General features: G+C 37.5%; 1 protein-coding gene across 2 annotated transcripts in view; it reads right to left on the bottom strand.

Moving 5' to 3' along the window:
* Positions 1-18,268, bottom strand: part of LOC5567571 (putative uncharacterized protein DDB_G0282129) — a 271,047-nt gene extending 252,779 nt beyond the window's left edge. For both annotated transcript variants that reach the window (XM_021847212.1, XM_021847217.1), the window contains exons 1-2: positions 16,799-18,268; positions 1,640-1,822 (exon numbers count right to left, since the gene is read on the bottom strand). In XM_021847212.1, coding sequence (XP_021702904.1) covers positions 1,640-1,822; positions 16,799-17,805 — 1,190 coding nt within the window. In that variant the 5' untranslated portion in view covers positions 17,806-18,268. The remainder of the gene's footprint in view (positions 1-1,639; positions 1,823-16,798) is intronic.
* Between the last annotated feature and the right edge of the window lie 4,578 nt (positions 18,269-22,846).

Below are 22,846 nucleotides of genomic sequence, written 5' to 3'. Positions count from 1 at the left end.
GAAGGGTGCATGAACTCTCGTCCTTTGGTCGCATTATCGGATGACCCCAACGACCTTGAAGCCCCCACACCGGGACACTTCTTAGTGGGCTCGCATCTACAAGCTCTCCCTGAGCCGGATCTGCGAGAAGTGCCAGTCAAACGACTGGACAGGTACCAGCTAGCTCAGCAGAAGGTTCAGCAGTTCTGGTGCCGATGGACTTCCGAGTAACTAAAAGAACTTCAACATCAAGCCACAATCAACCCACGAAAGGTCGACCTCAAGGTTGGTCAAGTAGTGATCGTACAGGATCAACAGCTTCCGCCCATTTGCTGGCCATTAGCCCGCATCATGCATCTTCACCCTGGCCAAGACGGCGTGGTGCGCGTAGTGAACATACGCACCGCTTCGGGAATCTTCAAGAGGCCAACATCAAAGCTCTGTCTTCTACCATCAACCATGGGGGACGATTTCGAAGGGAACATCGCAGAGAATCCAGCTAAGTGAATTATTTGATTGTATCATTGAATGAATTAGATTAAGAAGATTCATTGAAATATTCATTTCGGTGGCCGGTCTATGTTAGGATTAGAACTTTTTCCAATTAATTTGAATTTAAATTGCAATGCAGAATCCATCTCTCAATTCGCCAACGAACAGAAACGCACCTTTGCTCATTTCGCACTGCTATTATTATATATTTTTGGCGATTTTGAGCTTCCTCCTCTTTGCTACTATCGCTCAGGTCGACCGGTCACCAGTTAGCCATAGTGAATAAAACCATCAAAGTGAACTGACCACATGCAATAAAGTGCTCCCTATTTTGCTAATAAAATCGGTTTTTGTAAAGTATTCACGTCGTTACCAAGTTATCAGTGATCATCCGAGAATTTACGCCCGTGATTTAAACCACGTTCAGAACACTGGCGTAACATCATTAACGAGGTTTTATCAAATTAATTGATGTAACACCAATTAAATAAAATAAAATAACTGTTGGGGATGAGTTTTGCTGCAATCTATAGGAACATCCTGCCTTGGAAAAATTCATGAAAGAATCGCTGAAGGCATTCGAGGAAAATTCATTGAGCAATTTCTGGATAAAAATAAATTTTTAAGAATATAACTCTGATTCAGACTATAATTTGTTGCATGCAAAGTGTCATAGACTCAAACAATAGTCCAATTAGAAATCAAAGCTCTATTAAAACGCTCAATATCAATGACAGTCGAGGAAAACTCGCTTAAGCGAGATAATCAATGACCGGAGGCCATTGCAAAAGATTGATCGTTCGGTGATTAAACTGATTATATGGATATCGGTTTCAGGCATTAAACACAGCACCGTTTTTCTTTCAGATTTCTAATTGTACGTTTATTTTTACAACACATTTCAGATCGTACAATAACCAACCCGACTGGACAGCACCTTGAACTGTACGGATTACCAATCATGCAAGCTACAAAATGTGTAACACGAGATGTTTGTTGGTTTTAGCTAAACGAATGAGGTCTGCTGTTTTTGGGTGAAATTATCAGGTGGTAATTATAGAGGGGCGGGAGCTCGAAACAAACTGATGCGATTCAAAGTTCCCATAATGTACATACACAGTAGGAGCAACAACATCAACGATAGTGAAATCACTTTCCGATCACTTACCTGATATCGGGCGCTGCTTCCACCAGAAGTCGTACACAGTCGAGACAACCGCGGGCGGCTGCGTAGTGAAGCGCCAGGGCTCCACCCGCCGGCCGTTCCATCGGCGGCATCATCTGTGCATGGGACGAGTCCAGATGTGACAAGTATCTGGACTCGTTATACCCGGAGCACCCCACTGTCACCCTGTGAAACGAAGAGAAAGGAAATTAAACTGTTAGAAACAGTTGGATGAATGCATTTTATTTAAAATTTCAATTTGGTGAGCGTGGTTTAAACCAATCAAATGGAAGTGAGCGAGCGAGCATTTTAGAAGTAGGGGAAGCGGTTGTTAAATTAACAGGGGTGGTAAAATGAACACCGTGCCTTTTACCGAGAAAAAACTAATTTCGATGAATTTTTATCACGCACGGACGATTTAGAGCATAAATCTGAGTGTTCGAGTTGATACGTAGGTCAATTGAAGTAAAAATATCAACGAAAACTAAGATTTTATAAAACCACGTATGAAAATTAGTACAGACGTAACTTTTAGCTCGGAAGACTTGAGGTTTTTCAGTGAGGTGAATATCGTTATGATATGATGTCAAATCTGATACATTTAGAATTCTTTTTAAATGGGTTATAATCATTAATGGATGTATTTTCGGTGAGGCAATGAAAATTTTCAGAAATATTTGTTTTGCTCACGTTTTTTGCATGGTGTTCGTTTTACCACCAACCGCTGTTCATTTTACCCACATGGTGCAGGTAAAATGAACATTTGCATCGCTTTTTGATAGCGATGAAAATATGTGAAAATTTAGCTATTTTAGTCTGAATCCATGTCGCTGCTATAAATTACATCCCTATTTTTGATGTTGTGCGATAGAACTATACAAATTTCTCGTTTTTCTATCAGAAACAAGATGCTTTCCTTAAGGTGTTCATTTTACCACCCCTTCCCCTATTTAAGCACTACGAAAAATTTGTTTGCAATCTTGTGATTTCCCTGCTTTTTATATAATGGTTAAGGATCAACCTCTTGGCATTTCTTATAATACAAATTTCTCAAGATTTAACGCAAGTGTATTCATTACAGTGTTTGAAAGTTTCAAAGTTTGAAATGATTCAGAATAAATTTGAATATGCACACGCCATTTGAAGTTTATATGGTTTACTATGGAAAACGCCAACCATTTGTGTTCAGTCTCTATCTCCTCGTCATAATATTTTATGGAAAAGTGGACAAATCCTTCGCAGTAGGCTCGTCGACGATTTAAACGATTTGGATGTGATGCATTCTCCATGTCTTATAATCAGCCCTGTCGTCCTGCTTAGTCGCGCTTAGTCGACGACTAAGAAGCTTTTCTCAGATTTTTTTCTTAACGAAAAATTCAAACTGTATCATCGACCTGAATTAATTTAACTTTTTTGCATGTAGATCAAATGCAAGTAAACGCCCTGTGTAACATCTATCGAAATTGTCAAGCTGTATCAACGCCCTGGAGTAATTTGACCTTTTCTCAATTAGATCAGTTGCATATAACGCCCTGTAGGATATCATTTAATAATTACAAGCTATATTAACGCCCTGGAGTAGTTTGACTTTATTCTATGTAGATCAGGTGCATCTTAACGGTCTGAAGACATCAATTCCTAGTTGTATCAACGCCCTAGAGTATTTCGACTTTGCTCTATGTAGATCAGGTGCAACTCAATGCCCTGTATGACATCAATCGATCAAACTGTATCAATGCCCTGGAATAGTTTAACTTCATTCTGCACAGATTTTTGCAAGATCGGGAGCATCTTTATGCTCTGTAGAAAATCAATCAAAATTTCTTATCTGTATCAATGCACTGTAGTTATTTGACCTTATTATGTATATCAGACGCATCTTGACGCTCTGTCGGACATCAATCGAAATTTTTAAATTGTTTCAACGCCCTAGACTCATTTGACTATATTCCACACATATCTTTGCGAGATCTGGAGCATCTTTATCCCTGGAGTGTTTTGACTTTGCCCTATGTAGATCAGGTGGACATCAATTGAAAATTCCAAGTTTTATCAACGCCGTGCTGTAATTTGATATTGTTTCACGTAGATCAGATGCATCTTAACTCCCTGTATGACATAAATCGATCCATCTGTGTCGACGCCCTGGAGTAGCTTGACTTTATTCCACATAGATCTTTGCGAGATCTGGAACATCTCAACGCCTTGTAGTAAATCAATCAAAATTTTCATGCTGTATTAACGTTCTGGAGTAATTTGACCTTATTCCATATAGATCAGGTGCATTTTGGTGCTCTGTAGGACATTAATTGAAAATTTCTAGCTTAATCAACGCCTTGGAAAAATTTGGTTTTATTCCACACAGATCTTCGCGTGATCTAGAGCATCTGAATGCTCTGTAGAAAATCAATCGAAACCTGGAAGGGCGTTGATACACCTTGGAATTATTTGAGCTTATTCCATGTATAGAGTAAAGTGGGGCAAAAGTTCGAGTGGGGTAAGAGTTTCTTTTTAAGATTTCCAGTTCAATTCAAAAAAAAATCTTATAAATGTCATGGTGGGTCGAATGCTTTTCAAGTAAGAGACTTTCAATCCAAATATCATAAAAATCGATTGAGATTTGGAAAAGTTATGGCTATTTGTTGTTTTTCGACGTGAATATTGTAATTTTTGGTCAAACTTTCGTTGCATGGAACCAATTGAAGATAAAATATGTTTCAATATTTTATGTAAGGGCGTTTCTAGGCCTATCATAAGGTTGCTTTGAGGTGTATTAGTTTTTGCATAAATGCTTGAAAACAATTTTTGGCCCATAGTGGGGCAAAAGTTCGAATCAGCGGGGCAAAAGTTCGACCCATGTATAAAATCGCGGAAAAATTTACAAATTGCCTAAAATCCACATATTATTTTCAAATTTAGTTAAATTTGTCTGATCGTGTGAAAATTGTCACCAAAATTTTACATTTCCACATAGTTTTGTGAAAAACTGCTATTTTTGAGTATATTACAATTAACCCGGTTTTGGGCAATTTTTTGATGAAAATTTAGTGTGTATTTTTCGTCAAACTTAAGTTTACGGCTGGTGTAAAGTATGCCTATCATAAAAGGATCGATATTTTGTGTTTTAGCCAGCGAACTTTTGCCCCACACCGGTGGGGCAAAAGTTCGAATAAGACAATTAATTTTGAAACTGTTATAACTAAAAATGGGTAAATATTTTGACACAAGTTTGTTCAGCAAAATTCTAGCCAATATGTTGAAGCTTCACTGTATGGTATTTGTTTTGTTTTAACTGCTATTGTTTTCCTGGAAACATTGATTATACCACTAAGGTCGAACTTTTGCCCCACCTTACTCTATCAATTACAACTTAAAGCTCTGTAGGACACTAATTTGAAGCTCTTAGCTGGATCAACGCCCTGGATTAATTTTACCTTTTCCATGTAGATCAGGTGCATTTGACCGCCCTTTAGGACTTAATATGATAATTCCAAGCTGTATCAACACCCTGGAGTAAGAGTCTACAAAGATCTTGTCGTGATCTGGAGTATCTTTACGCCCTATAGCAAATCAATCGATTTTTTTTGCTTGATACAGCAAATAACCCCTACGGTTATTTGACATTATCCTATGTAGATTATGCGCACCTCATAGCCTTATATAACATCAATCGAGATTGTCAAGCTGTATCAAAGCTCTGGAGGAATTTGATTTTGCCTCAAATAGATGAGCTGTATCTTAACGCCCTGTAGGACATCATTTGATAAATTCATTGCTGTATCAACGCCCTGGAGGAATTTGTCCTTATCTTTTGTCGATTAGGTGCATCTTAACGCCCTGTAGAACGTCAAATGTAAATTACAGAATGTTTCAACACCCAGGAGAAATTTACAATTTACATTATTCCAAATAGATCAGGTGTATTTGAACGTTCTGTATCAAATTAAAATTGGTCCTACCTACATCAATTAAAATTGGTGAGCTATATCAACGCCCTGGAGTAATCTGACTTTATCTCGCCTATATTTTTGCATGATTTGGAAGAACTTCAAATCCCTTTGGAAAATCAATCGAAATTTCAATGTTGCTTCAACACACTGACATTTTTTTGACCTTTTGTTATGTGGATCAGCTCTATATTAACGCCCTGATTAAGATCAATTGCAAATTCTAAGCAATATCTACGGCTTGGAGAATTTTGACCTTATCCTATGTAGATAAAGTGTCAAGCTGTATGAACACCCTGGAATAATCAGGAGCAAACTAACGCCCTGTAGAAAATCAATTGAAATTTCCGAGCTGTACAACCCCTTGTCAGCACTGAATTCTGAAATTATGATATTCCTTTGATATAGGGAAAATGTACCAGTTATGGACATAGTGGTTCCCTATTTGGCCATATGCATTATTTCGATAACTTTCAGATTTTCAATCTTTTTGAATGTTTTAACATCAAGATATATCCTATATCTTACTGCTAAAACACACAAAAGTTTTCAAAATGTGGAGACATCCAAGTTATCACGTATGGCGAAATAGGGAACCACTATGGCCATAACTGGTACACTTACCCTATAACACTTTTTCGTGTGAAAAGAAAATATATGTTGAAATTGCGATATAACTTCATTATCATATTGTTTCATTATCGATCGAATCATCTCAAGTATCTCTTGAAATTTGATGAGATATGATAGATGTACCAGTTATGGACATAATGGTTCCTTATTTCGCCATACGTGATGATTTGATTATTTTCAAATTTTCAATCATTCTATGTGTTTTAGTAGTTTGACATCAAATGAATCTTGATGTCAAAACATTCAAACATATTCAATATGTGAAAGTTTTCCAGAAAACACATATGTCCAAATAGGGAACCACTATAGCCATAACTCGTACACTTTCCGTACATAAAATTTTGAAGCAGAAAAAATATAATGTCATATGTTCTAAAGACAATCATTTCGTAGGGAAAACGCACCTATTTTCGACCCAGAGCTAAATTTCAACCCATCTACACGTTTTTGGCCTACTTTGTATGAAAATCCGAAAATTGGCACAGAAGGTCGAAAATTGGTGCTTTTCTCCAATTCTTGTTCATTTTGGGCCAATAGTTTTTATGTGATGGTGACGAAAATTCATTATCAAGTAGGTACGCATCAAAAACGGCATTTGCTGTATTGAGTTTGAAAACCTGTTGTAATGAATAATTACACAACTCTAAAATCCACTAATAGATCCAACGCCAAACTACTATCATAAACAATAGCGTAATATTCTGAAATCCAGGGCAATTGTCGAATTTGTTGCACTTTGGTGTCACTTCAAGAGCGAAGTTGGCTGAAGTTCGAACCTCTTGGTAAATCCAAAAAAAGGTTCAAACTTTCTAGATGTCGTGCTTTAAGAAACCTTGAGCATTTGTTCGTGAACCTAATTTTTCGATTCTATATTTTTATTTAAACTAATATAAAAGAATTTACGTATTTTCAGCAGTCTAAGCCGATACCGCGATTCATTTGTAATTTTCTCGGACATACGCAGACAAACTAAATGTTTGTTACATTTATGCGCTGCTCAATCCTGTCTTGGGTCACACAGGCAGGCTCGTTGAAAACTTTTTAGAAACGTTTTTACAATACTTCAAATATCTTATGTAATTGTGACTATTGTCGGCATCCTCGTTTTCTTCGACAGCCTTTCCCATAAGAACTGCAGGCAAATCTGTATGGCAATTCCACATAAGCCACTTCTTGAGTCATATTTTTTTCAATCAATGACATCTCTGGCGAAGTCGATTGTTCGGAAATCTCGTCAGGGGGAAGCAGGCATATTAGTGGATCCTTCTTAAGCTAGCTAGCAGTTTGAAGAGAAGCTCATTTTTTGATACATTTCAGGTATTTATTCACGTATCTTTCTTTTCATATACCCTAAAGGTAGGTCTGCTGTTCCGCTCAAGAAAAGTACAAATTTCTGCCCAAGAAATGGTCAAGAAATTTCCTACAGTGGGCTCCATTTGATTTGACAATTCTTTTCAACTGCGTACTGCGACCAAAGAAAAATGCTTTTCTTGAGCATTTCTTGCAAGAAAATTCCCACGCATCCAGATAGGCGATTACTTTTCTGTTAAAGAGCATACTTCACTTAAAACACAAATCAAACTGAGAAAGTATGTAGCTTCCATGTGCAATAATTTTGGCCATTTTAAATTTGTTCATCTTGAATTTTATCAGAAAAACTCTTCTTTTTTAATTTTGTGGTCACCATCAGAAAGCTAACTAAGGGGTCACCCAAAAATGACATCCATCTTTTTAGGGAGGGGTTGGTCTACAAAAATGTGACAGTGCATATTGGAAAAAGCGTGACGGAGGGGGGTGGGGGGTCTAGAAATCCCGAAAAATGATGGACGTCATATTTGAACCTTCCTTAAGAAAAAACTGAGTTAGAATAGCTGCAAAAACTAGGTGAGCAATGGTATAAGCCGTTTGAAATGAACGAATTTCTAAATTTATGAAAACAACATATTTTGTACAACAAAGTAATAAGTATTCAATCGCAGGATCTTTCCTCGCGTAAACTGTAAAATGGGATTAAATTTTGGGTAAAAAATCAGGTGGCCATACTGTATTATGACGCCATCTTGATTTTAAGCAAAAACATGAGTTATTTAGTATGATGATACTTATCATGTTGAAATAAAATAAAAATTGAATTGAAGCAAATACTCTCCATTTTAAGAATCTGTGTGAATTTCGTCCCTGGTTTTGAAGATATTCCGATGTATCTAGAGGGCTCGAAATTATCCATATATATTTTTTTAATTTGTAGGTGTTTCTCCGTTTCAAATCTTAATTGGAATGAGCATTGAACACAAACTAAACATGTGCAAATGCATATTAGTTTTCATGTGTTTGAAATATATTTTAATTTGATACAATTTTCTTGTGAGATTCTCTCATTGATGTCTGGGAGTACAACCGCCCTCTGGGCTATAGCAACGCCCTCCTCAAAAAAGGATGACTAGGAAGCTCAAATTTTACGACGACAGGGCTGCTTATAATGGATCAGCTCAAATAAGTTTTCGGCAATCAGACGTTGCTGTTCCACTTCCTCAGTGTCGTTAAGGGCTGTTCACAGCGTGTATATGGGAAAGGTTTATCACAAAAAATAGGTATCGCTAGATCTTTCACCATTCAAAAATATAGGTTTTTAGCTTTCATTTAACGTGTGCCCAAAAAATCCACCGAGGGATCCCGAACATTTTTTTTTCATTTTTTTTTTTGTTCTTTAGAGTACATTGTTTTTATATGTTATCATTGTGAAATACGGTTCCATTGGTCTTAAGCTCGATGAATGTTTCAATTCCAAATAAAAGTCAATAAAATATATATATACAAAAATATATCTTAGGTTTCATTTTGTAAAAAAATGATTTTGTTTTCATTGCCAATCAACCGTAATTCCATATATTACCGTTCGTATTGGTTTAAGGACTGTTAATTTTATAAAGTGGACACTTTGTTTATGCTATATCTTTTTTATTCATTGATAAAATCGTAATCGGTTTTCTGTGTATCGTTGACCTATTATTCTAAAATGCTATGAAAATATAAAATCTTTGAAAATGCTTTTGGTTGAAGAGCTAAATAGTTTTTCCAAAAACTCTTAAAAAAAGCTGTCCGTCAAAGTTTAACATTCTTTTTCGCAAAACAAAAATCCTTATTTTTATGAACAAATTGTATGTTTGTATCCTTTACTATTCTACTAAAGGTAAAGCTTTAAAAATATCAATTATATTCCACCATTCTATGACATTAGGTAACTTTAGTGATTTACCCATTTATGGCCAAATTTGCTGATACACCATCCTTTCACTCCCAGCAAAAGAGAAAAGTAAAAAGCGTGTTCAAAACTAGTTTGGATTACTAAAGAAACTATATTAGTATAAACGAAAGCTAAATCGTGAGATTAAACTACAGTCTTAAGTATAAAGTTTACTGTTTATGGTAGTTTTACTAAAAAGTCTCATACTTTTAAAATCATGTACGCATATTTATCGATCTACAGCAAATTGTAAACAGTTTTCTCCGAATTTTTCAATTGGTAATCTCAGAATAACATATTATGAAAATAATATGTGGAAAATAAAATCGATTTTATTACAGCAGTGTTGCCAATTTTGATGATTGTCAATGTACTTTGATAGGTCTTCTAAGAATAAAACAATTGTGTTTCTGTTGTGCTTTGAATGTGACGTGGGGACTTACTAAGTAACTCTATGAAGGCGTAAGTTATTTTTCATATTGATACTATATTAGGACTTCCGTCAGGACGTACTTTTACACAAAAAATTCTACTCATATCAATTCCCATCAAATTTAAAAAAAATTTCTTTAAAAATATACGGGAAAATTGATTTTATTATATCTGTAAAATTGTTGTTCAAAAAATAACTTGATTTTTTCCATCAGGCTTCTGATTGATGATGCTTTCGAAGAACAAGCCTTTTTTGAAAATAGAAAATATAAATTATCGAATTTTCCAGCCAATTTCTTACAATCATTGATTTTGATAACCTCAAAAAATCGACCGATCTAATCGTTGTTCCATATTCGTGTGAAATTTAATTATTTTGGAGAATTTTTATTATCACAACATTGTACAATACTAGTGGAACGATGTGCAAAAACCGATTGAAATTTCATTTATTAATAAGAAAGATACAGTATGCACAAGGTGTCCACTTTATAAAATGAACAGTCCTCATTATGAGATTCATAAAAAGTAGAATACATCAACATGACAACAGCCTGCGAAAGGGAACGAAATATGCCTTAACTCCAAGCTTTAGCAAAAAACTTCATAAATCCTCATTAAACATATTATTGAGGTACCCCGAAATAAGTGACAATCCAAACACTTTTGTAATATTATTGAAATTATGTTGATGTTCTAAACATAGAGTTTCAAAATAACAAGAATATAGTGGAAGATATTTCCTGTCCAATCAAACCATAGAAAATAATTCCACCGTGCCCAAGCAGCACAGTTTGTTTCAACTCAAGAATAAAAGAATCTTTTGAAACTAATCCAAGTTGGCAATGGTTGAAAATATGACTTTCAATTGCACTGAATAGCAACGCAAAAAGCGCAAGAGGTGGAGTCTGTTTGCAACATATTTAAGTTATATCAAAATTGCTTATTTGTGGCAAAATACTTGAGAGTAAAAGAAAATGAAAACAAAAATATGAACGAGAACCAAACTTCCGACCTCAAGATCACCAAACTTCTCCTCTACTCACTACTCCACCAGCTCTCCGAACAATTGCTTCGCCAATGCACTATAAAAGCGACCACATGGCCCATTAATCAAAGCTTGTTGCTTATAAGTTTACTGCACCCTTCGGAATACAAGTTCATTACTGTCGAAATTAGACCATGCCTGAAATAATCTTAACTTTTTGCAAAAACTACCGCGCAACATATGAGAAACACCACTCAAACAAACAAACTATTGCTAGACCATGTTTTCGTTGTTAGATGATAAGTAAGGTGCAACTCAACCATATTGCAACTCGATTCAAACAAACAAACTTCTAGCTGTCATACACGTAGTTTAGTGCAACTTGGTCGCAACTGGGATGAATCTTCTTGAGTTGTGGGTATGGAAACGAAAATTGAATGCAAGTTGCGGATGCTTTAAATGAGGGTAATTTGAAACATAACATTAAAACCGGCATTTTGGGAGAAGTTTCAAGAGTTTGTTCGAAAAGTTGCTGGAAACATCTTGACAAACTTGACTTCATTGCTATTTGCAAAGGACATTTGCAGAAAATCTTGTCGTTTCAAAAATGTTAAACGTCAAACAATAAGTGAAATGCATGTTCATTGGAACGGAAATGAAACTTTATGAGCCTTGATATTGATATGCAACTGAACTAGAACCATGTAAGTTACAGATGCTTGTATTGATACGCGATTGAAACCATTTTTGAAAAGCATCTCTTTGGAAGATGTTTCGTGTGATACTTGGGAGTGGTTTTCTTATAAACATAACAACAGTAACACAATTTTCACAATTACTGCAGTAATTAAAACACGTAAGCAGCTTAAAACCAATAAACTTTCACCATTTCGTACTCTTCTTAAATTGATACCATATTCAAATAATATATGAATCGGGTGTATGATGTATTTTTATTTAATTTAAATCTTTGCATTTTGTTGGGGCCAATTTATTAAAACAACATCAATCAAGTTGCTGCTTTTATTGGTCGATGCAAAATGTGCTCCTTTTGCTGCATTTTTCATTACCTTTTTGAGCTTTTTGGGGGATTTAGCGATGATGTCGGCACAAGGGACTGCCTTGAGCACGCCAATAGTCCAAGATTTTCTAGCATACATTTTGCTTTTTGAATAGCTCCATAAACTTCAGTCAGGAGTCAAATAAGGATCTCCAAAATCAAATCATAGGTCCCATCTTTTTGATATCAGATGTCCATAGAATTTCCGTTGCAGAAACTGAAAAATTTGATTTGCAGTGAGACATAGAGCGCCGTCCTATTGAAGCCAACAGCTAAGACCTTTTTCACTAATTTGCGGGCTGACATAATGAGCAAACTTCCAAAGATATTAAATTCCATCGATATCGCACTGTTTGAAAAAAAAAAAAAAAAATGACTCATTGATTTTTATTTTGGCGCGAACGTTGGTCCAAACTGTTACTACTTGGTCATGGAATGGCGTTTCTTGAATCTCGAATAGATTTTCTGTTCCTCAAATGTGGCATTTTTGCTTATTTATGAATTCAGATGGTGCCTGTTGACCACGATATTTTCAAGGATATTGAGTTAACACAACTGCAAGACTGTTTTCAATTCAGAGAGTCACTATGTTGGATCTTGTTTCGGTGTAAAGTTATTCATGATTAAAATTGTACTGAATTCAAGTTTCCAAAACATGACAAACCAAATGAATCGGTTAATAAATGTCAAAGTTATTCAGTGTTCACACACCGACATAAAAGTGGCGCACCCTGTATGCAAGGTGACTAATCCATTAAATATTAACAAATATTTGGAACTACAAATTTTATTGTAAAATTTACTAAATTACTTATATGTTCCACTTGCCCCGTTCTATCATCTACTAGCACATCAACTGCCCTTCTATGCTTGTCACATTTTCTATGTAAACCTTGTAGACCGCGGGACGAATATGCGTAGAACGGCAGTCAATCATTATACAAAAAAAAAAAAACAGTTTTCAACAGACTGAAGAAATTATCTTTTCTCCTTTATTGCTACTGCTAGTGAGAAAACTAGCATCTTTGTGTATCATATTAATCGTGAAAAAAATGAAAATATTAACACAACAGCAAGTTTTATTGATGTGTAAAAATAGTTTAAAAAATATTTCGTATCAATTGTTTTCAGCTTGAATTTGTAGGGAATTAAACACTGAAATATGTAATTGAAGAGAAAACTACGTGAAATTGTTATGAATTACTTAATCTTTTTAGAATGGTTGGTTCGATCTCATCGGTCCAGAATATTATTCTTACATACAACATAAAACAAAAACATTAATGAACGATTGGCGAAGCAAATGCTCATTTAATGAGTTTTCCAAGAACTCCAAGCTGCGAAGCTGGCTTTGTCTCTATAGGGGTGTAATTCCAGACAGAAGAAAAAGAAAGTTTATGTATTCTAACCATGAAGAGAATTAGAGAAACATTTATACGCTAGAATCAAATACACACTTAAATCAGAATGTCGCAAGCTGCAAAGCTGTGCAAATCTCGGTTAAAGAACGTTTGCTAACATCTCAGTAAAAGTGACGTTTGATGTCAGCGGCACCCGAAGGTGCTGCTATAAATAAATTTGATTTTTTGCTAACATATCAGTTAAAATTCATTTGCTGACCGCTCGGCTGTGTGGATTTCGGTAAAAGAATGAAAATTTGTTGCACTCAACTGAGTGTGTACTTCCACTGTACGAATAAGTGTCCTGTGGCTTATTAAATCCACATAGGAAAGGCACATAGGGGGCCCAGATAGCCGTAGCGGTAAACGCGCAACTATTCAGCAAGGCCAAGCTAAGGGTCGTGGGTTCGAATCCCACCGGTCGAGGATCTTTTCGGGTTGGAAATTTTCTCGACTTCCCAGGGCATTACCGTCTCAGCTGTCAGCCAGTAAGGAAGGTATTAAACATACGCATATCAGGGGAAAGGTATTAAACATACACACCCCATAGCTGCCAAGTGGAAGAAGCACTTTCAGAAATTTTGAACGGTGAAAATAAAAATGTAGCGACAAACAGGATGCGCATTGATGATGTCGATCAAGCTGTGGACCCACCAACCATAAGATAGGTTAAAAAGGCGATCAGTGAACTAAAGAACTGTAAGGCTGCTGGGAAGGACGAGATGCTGGACGAGCTTCTCAAGCACGGAAGTTAGTAGTTTTACCAGTCGATCCACCAAGTACTTCTGAAGGTATGGGAGGACGAAGAAATGCCCACCGGCTGGTTGGATGGCCTCATACGCCCAATCTTCAAGAAATAGCACAGACTGGAGTGTGCGAATTACAGAGAAATTACTCTGCTGAATTCGCCGTACAAAATTCTGTCGCGCATCATGTTTAACAGATCCAGACAACACGAAGAATTCTCGTTGTCGAATATCAAGCTGGTTTTCGTGAGGGTCGCTCGATGACGGTTTACCCTGCGAATGATCCTAAATAAATTCCAGGAGTATAACTTTCAGACTCACCATCTGTTTATTCCCAGATAACCATAATGTACGTATGACGGAATCTCTTTTTGCATTATACGATGCTTACATGTGCAAATTTCTACGTATAAAATGTTGCTCAAAGGTCTTATACGTGCAAAAGTGGAGGCGATATACGTGCATATTTTATATGAAGAAAAATGGCATACAAATTAATCTATAACCTTCAAGGATGGAAAAAAATCGTCTCTAGCGACAAACAACACGGTATTCGAACGGTCTAAAAGGGCCGTCGCTCTTGCAGCAGCATGATTTGAAAACCTCACAACGCGCGCATTGTATTGACATAAGGAGCATCTGATGCAATGTTTGTCGTAGGACAAAGAGTTTATCGGATGTTGTTACAAGTAGCGATCAACTTGAATCATGGCGCATTCGCACTAGTATTTTTCGTTAAAACCATGCCCGAATGATTTTAGAATCACAAACAATATATCCGAAGGGAAATCAACAGATAACAATGGAAAAATCCTCAGAATGATAAAACTATGGCTTGCGAACACTTAATTGCTAAACGCAGAACGATGCATTAATCGCGGAGCGTAGTTTGTTGCTATATCTCAACGACATAGTTTCATCGTGGATTTTGGCATGATCACTAGATTTCCATCCTTGGTTACCTTATACGATTCAAATGGTGAAAACAAATGTTAATTTGATAGTTTCTACGCATTGATTTGACCTACTTTGTACGAGTATACGGGACGAAACAGAAATGTACAAAAAAAAATCTAAAAGCAGCGTTTTAAGTAAGGAAACTCATCAATCGGACGATTTTATTGACCGTGTTATGTGGATATGATGTAATTTGTATGAATAAACGAGTCATTACGTAAACTGTTATGCAACTTCTGGTTGCATGGGTTGACTTCAAGGCGGCGTACGACTCAGTGAAAAGGATTGATCTGTTGCAGAAAATGTCTGGACATGGTTTTCTGACGAAACTAATAAGACTGATACGTGCTACGCTGGATGATTCAAAATCAAGTGTTCGGATCGCAGATGAAGTGTCAACCTCGTTCGTGACGTTAGACGGATTGATGCAGGGAGACGCACTTTCGAATATACTGATCAACATTGCACTTCAGGGAGCTCTGGTTTGCAGAGAAACGGCACTATTATCACACGATCGCACATACTCCTTGACTCTGCGGATTCATTCTACCAAACCGAAGTACATGGTTGCAGGTAGACATAGAGGCAGTCCTGGTGGTGTAGGTGCTAAGGTAGTGTTTGATTGGAATGTGTTTGAAGTTGATGAAGAATTTGTTTATCTTGGAACACTTGTGACATGTCACAACTACGTTTCCCGCGAAGTGAAAAGATGTGTTACGGACTGCGTAACTAACTTAGATCCCGCAATTTGCAAACGGAAAAAATCACCCTGTATAAATACCTGTATGGAGCTCTACAGTACGTCCGGCAATGGCGTGACGGTATGATGTAACCATCAAGGTATAGGTATTGACATATTCTATCTTTTGGTTGAAGCTGCGGGTCGGAGCAACTCGCGGACCGTACGTTGGGCAGCCATATCCTAGAGAAATTTACAAGATACGTTCTTCCCCTTCAGTGCATATTAGATTAGGCACCCCTGACTGACTGACCTAAAAAAACATACAAAATTTCAACAAGAACAGTGAATAACGTATTCAACCCTCCCTTACTCGATATTTCATATCTCAATATCGAGTTAGAGAACCATAATAGAAATTGGTTTTCAAGGCTACCGCGATAGTCCCTAGGATCACAGTTGCACTGGTTTTGTATTCTATGAATCGAGAACGATTCGCACAAAATCGAGCTCTTCTGGATCAATACATCGTGTGTGTAACGTTGGAACATTCTAAAATAACAGTTTTTAATTTCATCTTTTTTTTACAAAAAAGATGCTATATGAAGATGCTTTACAAAATTTAGTATCTATGTGTGTCTCAAAATTTGGAGGAATAAAGCAGAAATAACCGCAAAATCTATTTTTCTGACTGTGTTAAAGACATATAGACAGACATGATAAGTTGGTCCAGAAAAGCCCGAAATGGTATAACTATGTTTTAGAGAGTTAGTATATGGACGTTCATATTAGTGACAACATTTTTTTTACTAAAATACGCAAAAAAATGTCACGAAAACCAGGTGCTATTCATATGCACATTCTTGTTACATATAGCTCATGAGCTTCCTAACTGGATTATAACAAAAAATCAAAATTTGTAGCCCTCACAGTAACGGTTGATGATTTGCTTGTTGCAGACATTGAACCAAACATAAGTGGTTGTTGCGGTAGGCGTTATACCTTCCGAATCTGAGTAACGCTTTCGGCATAACGACAAGAGACCATTTGCGCCTACAACGTATGCAACGACTTACCTCTTACTTCTACATTTCCTACACATTTGTACTATCATTCTATCACTTTCGAGCTGCTTTGGTGCGAATGGCGTTATGATTTTGACGGGGTTAAGCGTTTTCACGGCGTTCATATTCTTGCAGAAAACATGTTTCTCGATTTCCTTGATGCCGGCAGCATCTTCGCCGGCACTGGTCGGAGGTCCCGAGTTGGGCGTCTCCACCGACGTTGCAGTCGCCACCGGTTTTTTCGCTTTGGCTTCCTCTTTGGCAATTTTTTCCTTAAAATTTTCATTTCGTCGCTGGCTGAAGTAGCCGAGATGACGGGATTCATGACGTTCTTCAACGGCAATTACCGCTAGGCGTGTTATGTGACGTTTGACTATACTGTTGGATCCTGTATTCGTTTTGGCTGTTGGTTTGATTTCGAACCTTCTGGGATGAATCTTTGGTGGGAGTACTTCATAGTTCTTTTGGCGCATTTCGATGGAAAGCATGATTCTAATGCGTTTGACTCGTTTGGAGCATTTATGATTTTCTTTGAGATGCTTTTTGACCTGCTTGGTTTCAATCTTATGGAGTCGGTCAAGAATTTTCTTATCTCTGCGATTGCTCCATCGTTTAGTTGATTGGAATGTTGCTTGTGCTAAAAGGTTCTGATTTGGGTTTGATCTACGCCACGGAACAAGTTCAAAGTTCGGACTAGAATCTCCACTCCATGGATAATTATGAGTTTCTGAATCAGAATATCGCAAAATCCAATCACCATTCAACACGTCCGTAGGCTTTGGAATGATATCTAATGTTTTCACCCTAGGAAACCTTACACGGTCATTACGAACGCTAATGGCATCGTAGTTTGATTCGAATTCTTTCACCAGTCTGCTGCAGTCATAAATGCTTTGTATCTCATTAATTCGCAGCGAGGACAGAATAGAACCGTCACGCACGAAAGACCCAACCGGTGTTGGCTGCTGGTTAAAGCAATTCTGAAACAAGGTTTTCACAGACTGAATATAGTTTTGCATTTTTGTCCTACGACCATTCCAGGTAGTCCAAAATCTTCAACATTTTGATCGGCAACAGCAAGGACTCATTTTGATTCTTCACTCGTACGGGTAACATTGTTTCAACAGCACAACACTTTCGCAATCGATAGAAAAGTTATCGAATTTCTCCCTCCACCTCCATACACTGCCCAGGGAAAGCACACCCGGAAAATTTTCACTATCCGACCATACTTTTTGCTTCGGCCAATTATTAGGCCCAGTCACTCATAACCAATTACCATGCCCTCACGAAAAAAAACAGGCCGTCCCAGCGATTTCCGCCCCGCACGCGATAAAAAACACAATTTTATTAGATCACGATAGGCCCTTGTCCAAACTACCGAATTTGAAAAATCGCGCACCCGCACACAAAGTGGCCACCGAGCCGCCAATTGGACGACAAAAGGTTCGTTGTCTATGGCGAGAAAGTAAACAACGTACTAACGGCGGGCAGAAATTTTTTGAGCGGCAAACCCGAACATCCAGCGGCGCACAGCGGCAGAGCATTGCATTAGCACATACGCGCGCGCTCATCAGCGCACAGTGGCGGAGAGCCGAGCGAAACCTCACAAATTGATATTCAAGGTATTTTTCTAAAAAAAAAAATCAAATGTTCAACTCAATGAATGAATGAAAATGAATCTTCAGGAGTTAGGAGATGTAGGAACAGTTCTTTAATTACGCAGCGTGAATAGCACATTCTCATGGGAAACAAAAATGTCAATTTGGGATTGCTGAATCTGATGCCGCTTTCAGAATATTTTCTACACGCAGTGCTGCATTTTTATCTGAACGCGAGCGAAAAGTGCTCTGAACGCTTTATAATTTTGCACGTGAACGTAGCAATAAATGAATTCTGACACTGCTCACGAACATTTCAAAGTGCACATTGATATCCAAAACTGAAAAAAAATCTTGCTTGAACTCATATTACTGACTATGTACCGTTTTGATTCATATTACAGACAGCTTCAAATTCCGGACACTCTCGTTTGTATGGGAAACATTTCACACGAAATGTTTCAATTTTCGCCGTCCAAAAGTTCTCATTTTCGAGGCTCGTTTTATTAGGTTTTTTCCATAAATATCATTGCAAATTTATAATGCCCAACTACCTTAGACGTCTCTTAAGAGGCTGAACGATTTCAATTGATGATTTGACTGTTCCATTAATGATTATCATGAGCTGTCCGTAATTCGAATCAAAGCGTCCGGAATATGAGGCAAAAGTGAGGGAGCGTCCGGAATAAGAATCATGAAAAGGCCACACGTTTTGATTTATTTAAAATTATTCAAGTTGCGGACGCGTATTCTTTACCCACCATCCGAAAGTTAAGGGCTTCCGACGCTCGATAACGCTAAAAATCATACAGAATGATTTATTTTCTATGGTCCATGCTGGGTTATACTTCACTGAGGCCTTAAGTGTCCGTAATATGAATCAAAACGGTATGAAACCTTAAATGTTGTGCGCCATCCACGTCACGAAACATTCAGCTGGTTCGTCGCATAAGCAAATAACTTGCTCAAATTTAGCTATCAAAGCCATCGTCCCTTTTCAGGGCCATCAAATTAGTGGAAAAGAGTTAAAAGAGAAATATTTCCGACTTTATTTATGACTTCTTATATTCCTAAATCAATTTAACAGCTTCATACAAAATTTCATTTGTCATGAATAATTTATGACTCAACAATTTGAGACCGTACTCGTGGACGCTGCTGCAGTGCCGTCGGGGTGAGTGCTCAACATTTCACAACGATTGTAAAATAGAGTGGCATTTCCGACAGCCCCTTTGATGGTCCATGTTTTATGGGAACACTTTGATTAGGAAAATTATCACATGTAACAAAATTGCGACATATTTAGAATGCTTTTGAAAAGACATTCTCATTGAACAATTGTAATAATTTTGGCACCAATGGATCAGAAATTTACCTTCATAATAAAGAAAACTATTGATTATTAATAGCGCGTATTGAATATTTAGTTAATGTCAACCATTCCAACAATTCATGTTCGACCAATTTCTCACGCATTAATTCTAAGCCCAACACATTATTGGCACATACACATTTCCCAGATTGGTCGATCAGAAAGCGACGAACACAAAAGGGAGAAGCATCATCTGCTATTCTAAGGTTATACAACATGCTGCCTTCGTCGGATTCAGTTTTATTCCATTTCCGCTATCGAGCTGGTAAGACCTCCTCCGAACTTGCTTAGCGAGAAGTACCTCGCTGCTAGAAACCTGCTGAGCTGTTAATCCAGAATCTGGTTTGTGAAATCGCTCAAGATTTCAAGATTGAGCTACGTTTCCAGATTTCAACTAAATCCCTGTGATCCGCTACCCTGTTGCTGTTGTTCTTCTTGTTCTTCTTGGCATTAACTTCCTCACTGGAACAGAGCCTGCTTCTCAGCTTAGTGTTCTTATGAACATTTCCACAGTTATTAATTGAGAGCTTTCTTTGCCAAAGTTGCCATTGCGCATTCCTATATCGTGTGGCAGGTAAGATTATACTATATGCCCAGGGAATTCAAAGATATTTCCATTACGAAAATATCCTGGACCGACCGGGAATCGAACCCATACACCTTCAGCGTGGCTCTGCTTTGAAAAGAAAAGACAATTTACACCGTCTTCAGCCAAAGGCTGTACAGACTGAACGATCACTAACATTAGGCAACGGACAACACGGAACACCCAGTAGCCCAGTGATGAATTTTTCGTTTGACGAAATGTTTCCACCGACCGGAGCGGGAATCGAATTCACACTCCGTGACACAATACGCCTAACCGACTGACGCCGCTAACCGCACGGCCACGAAGCCCACAAGTTTGTGCGGACTCTAACCACTCGGCTAAGGAAGGCCCTTTTACACCATATTATCTCATGAAATTTGAGAAAAACATAATCTCATGAAATTTGAGAATTTACTCGTGGACGCCGCTGCAGCGCCGTCGGACCGTAATAACATCATAGTACTCAGCATTGTATGACATTTCTAACAGCATCATGGATTTATCATATAATAAGGAAACACTTCCTAAATTCTCTAGTACGGAAATTGGGAGATGTATTGAAATTGCAACGGATTTTAAATACTGTTCACTAAACTATTTCTTGACCAGATGTAATAAGCATCTATTGATCTGAAATTTGTCGACGTGTTAGTTTCAATGAAGAAATCTATTGCAAATGTCATATTATATAAAGCAGGGCATTCATATAAACGCTTGTATTGGGAATTCGAATTCCGATTTCCATAACTTTCACGCACATTGATCAGAAATATTTAAAATTTGCTCGAAGACAAAACATTCGTGTTTTTCATTTATTGTAAACTATCAAAATCATGTTTTATTGTCCATCCTAATCCCTAACCAAGACATCAACTTCATATACCTTATGTCCCAGATTGGTCGATACGGCAAGAATACGAAACGGAGGAACATTGTCTGCTATTCAAATTGTGTAAAACATACTAATTTCGACTGATTCGGTTCATTTCATTTAAACTTTCGAGCTAGGCACCACTACAAGAAGCCTCATGATCGGCTGATCCGAAAAGCTGCCAATCTTCGAGTATGTGGAATCGCTCAAGATTAAGCTACGTTTCCAGATTTTGACTTATTCCCTGTGGTTGTCATATAGCCTATATCCCAGATCATGTGGGATTCAGTAAGTAAACGACATGACCCTTTTATGCCTTGTCTTTCGATTGAGGTGCTAATCAAGAAATTTCACTATGCCAGCTAAAAGTTATAAGAGTTTAAAATGTTTCATGTCAACGTAACGCTCTTGGTTTTGAAATTCCAATTTCACTTCTGTATAGAGAATTATTATTTTAGTATCAAACTGAGTGGCATAATCAAATGCAAACGCATTCAGTTTCCAGTGGTTAGTGCCTGTGCCTTTACTGTTCATAAGTCGCAAGGTGGAACTTTCCCCGAGGTCGTGTACAACTATGACAAAATCCAGGATCAGCAATTGGTATATGTTGGTTTGTCGCAGGTTACTTCACTGCAAGGCCTTTTTTGACAAACTCTTCCAATTCTTTCAAGTTCCATTACGCCAAAGGCAGCAATTCTTCCAAGAGGGTTGACTTGAGGAACGAGCTGCAGCGTTTGGGCAATCATCGATTACGGACGCTTGGAGACGAACTTCGTGAAATACTGGATCATAGCGGCCCTGCCTGTACAGAGCCTAAATGCTCATGCAATGGATATTGCTACAGACCAAATGCTGGCCAGTGTAGAATTCCTGGCACTGAGTGACGACCTAACAAACAAACTAAATCATCCGGCACATCACTGGATTATTCCTGGAACACCAAACACCGGTTCTCGGAACCACAGAACGACAAATGGTCCTTTTCAGGACCACCAACATGAGTCCCAAAAAAGTTAATTTCTGAAAACTTCATCAGATCAACAACAACACAAAACTAGTACACTTACAAATCGATACACATGACACATTATTAATAATCTTTCACTACACTCCATGGGCGTAAATAGCCATCAGACTTGAGGGGGGCCACGGCCCCTTATCATGAGAGGTATAAGTAGAAAGGATTTAGATAATTTTACAGTGCTTGTTTCGATAATATTTGTGAACTGATTAGAATAAAGCTGTAGTCATCCAATTCGCACGACAACAGTTATTTGAAGAAAACAATATGTAAAGTATTTTGCTCAAGGATTTAATAATATCCCATTAGAGTAAAGTAGGGTAAAAATTCAACCTTAGTAGCATAATCAAAATTTTCATATATACGATAGCAGTTGAAAATAAATAAATACCACACAGTGAACCTTCAACATATTTGCTATCATTTTGCTGAACAAACTTGTATCAAAATATTTACCCATTTTTAGATATAACAGTTTCAAAATTGATTGTCTTAAACGAACGATTGCCCCACCGGAGGGGCAAGAGTTCGAATCTAGTGTGGAACAAAAGTTCGCTGGCCAAAACATAAAATATCGACACTATTATGACAGAAATACCTTATATC

Source organism: Aedes aegypti, chromosome 1 (assembly GCF_002204515.2).
Source record: "Aedes aegypti strain LVP_AGWG chromosome 1, AaegL5.0 Primary Assembly, whole genome shotgun sequence".
NCBI classification, from domain to species: domain Eukaryota; kingdom Metazoa; phylum Arthropoda; class Insecta; order Diptera; family Culicidae; genus Aedes; species Aedes aegypti.
The sequence above is the reverse complement of the archived record's forward strand: the minus strand, read 5'-3'. Positions and strand labels throughout refer to the sequence as shown.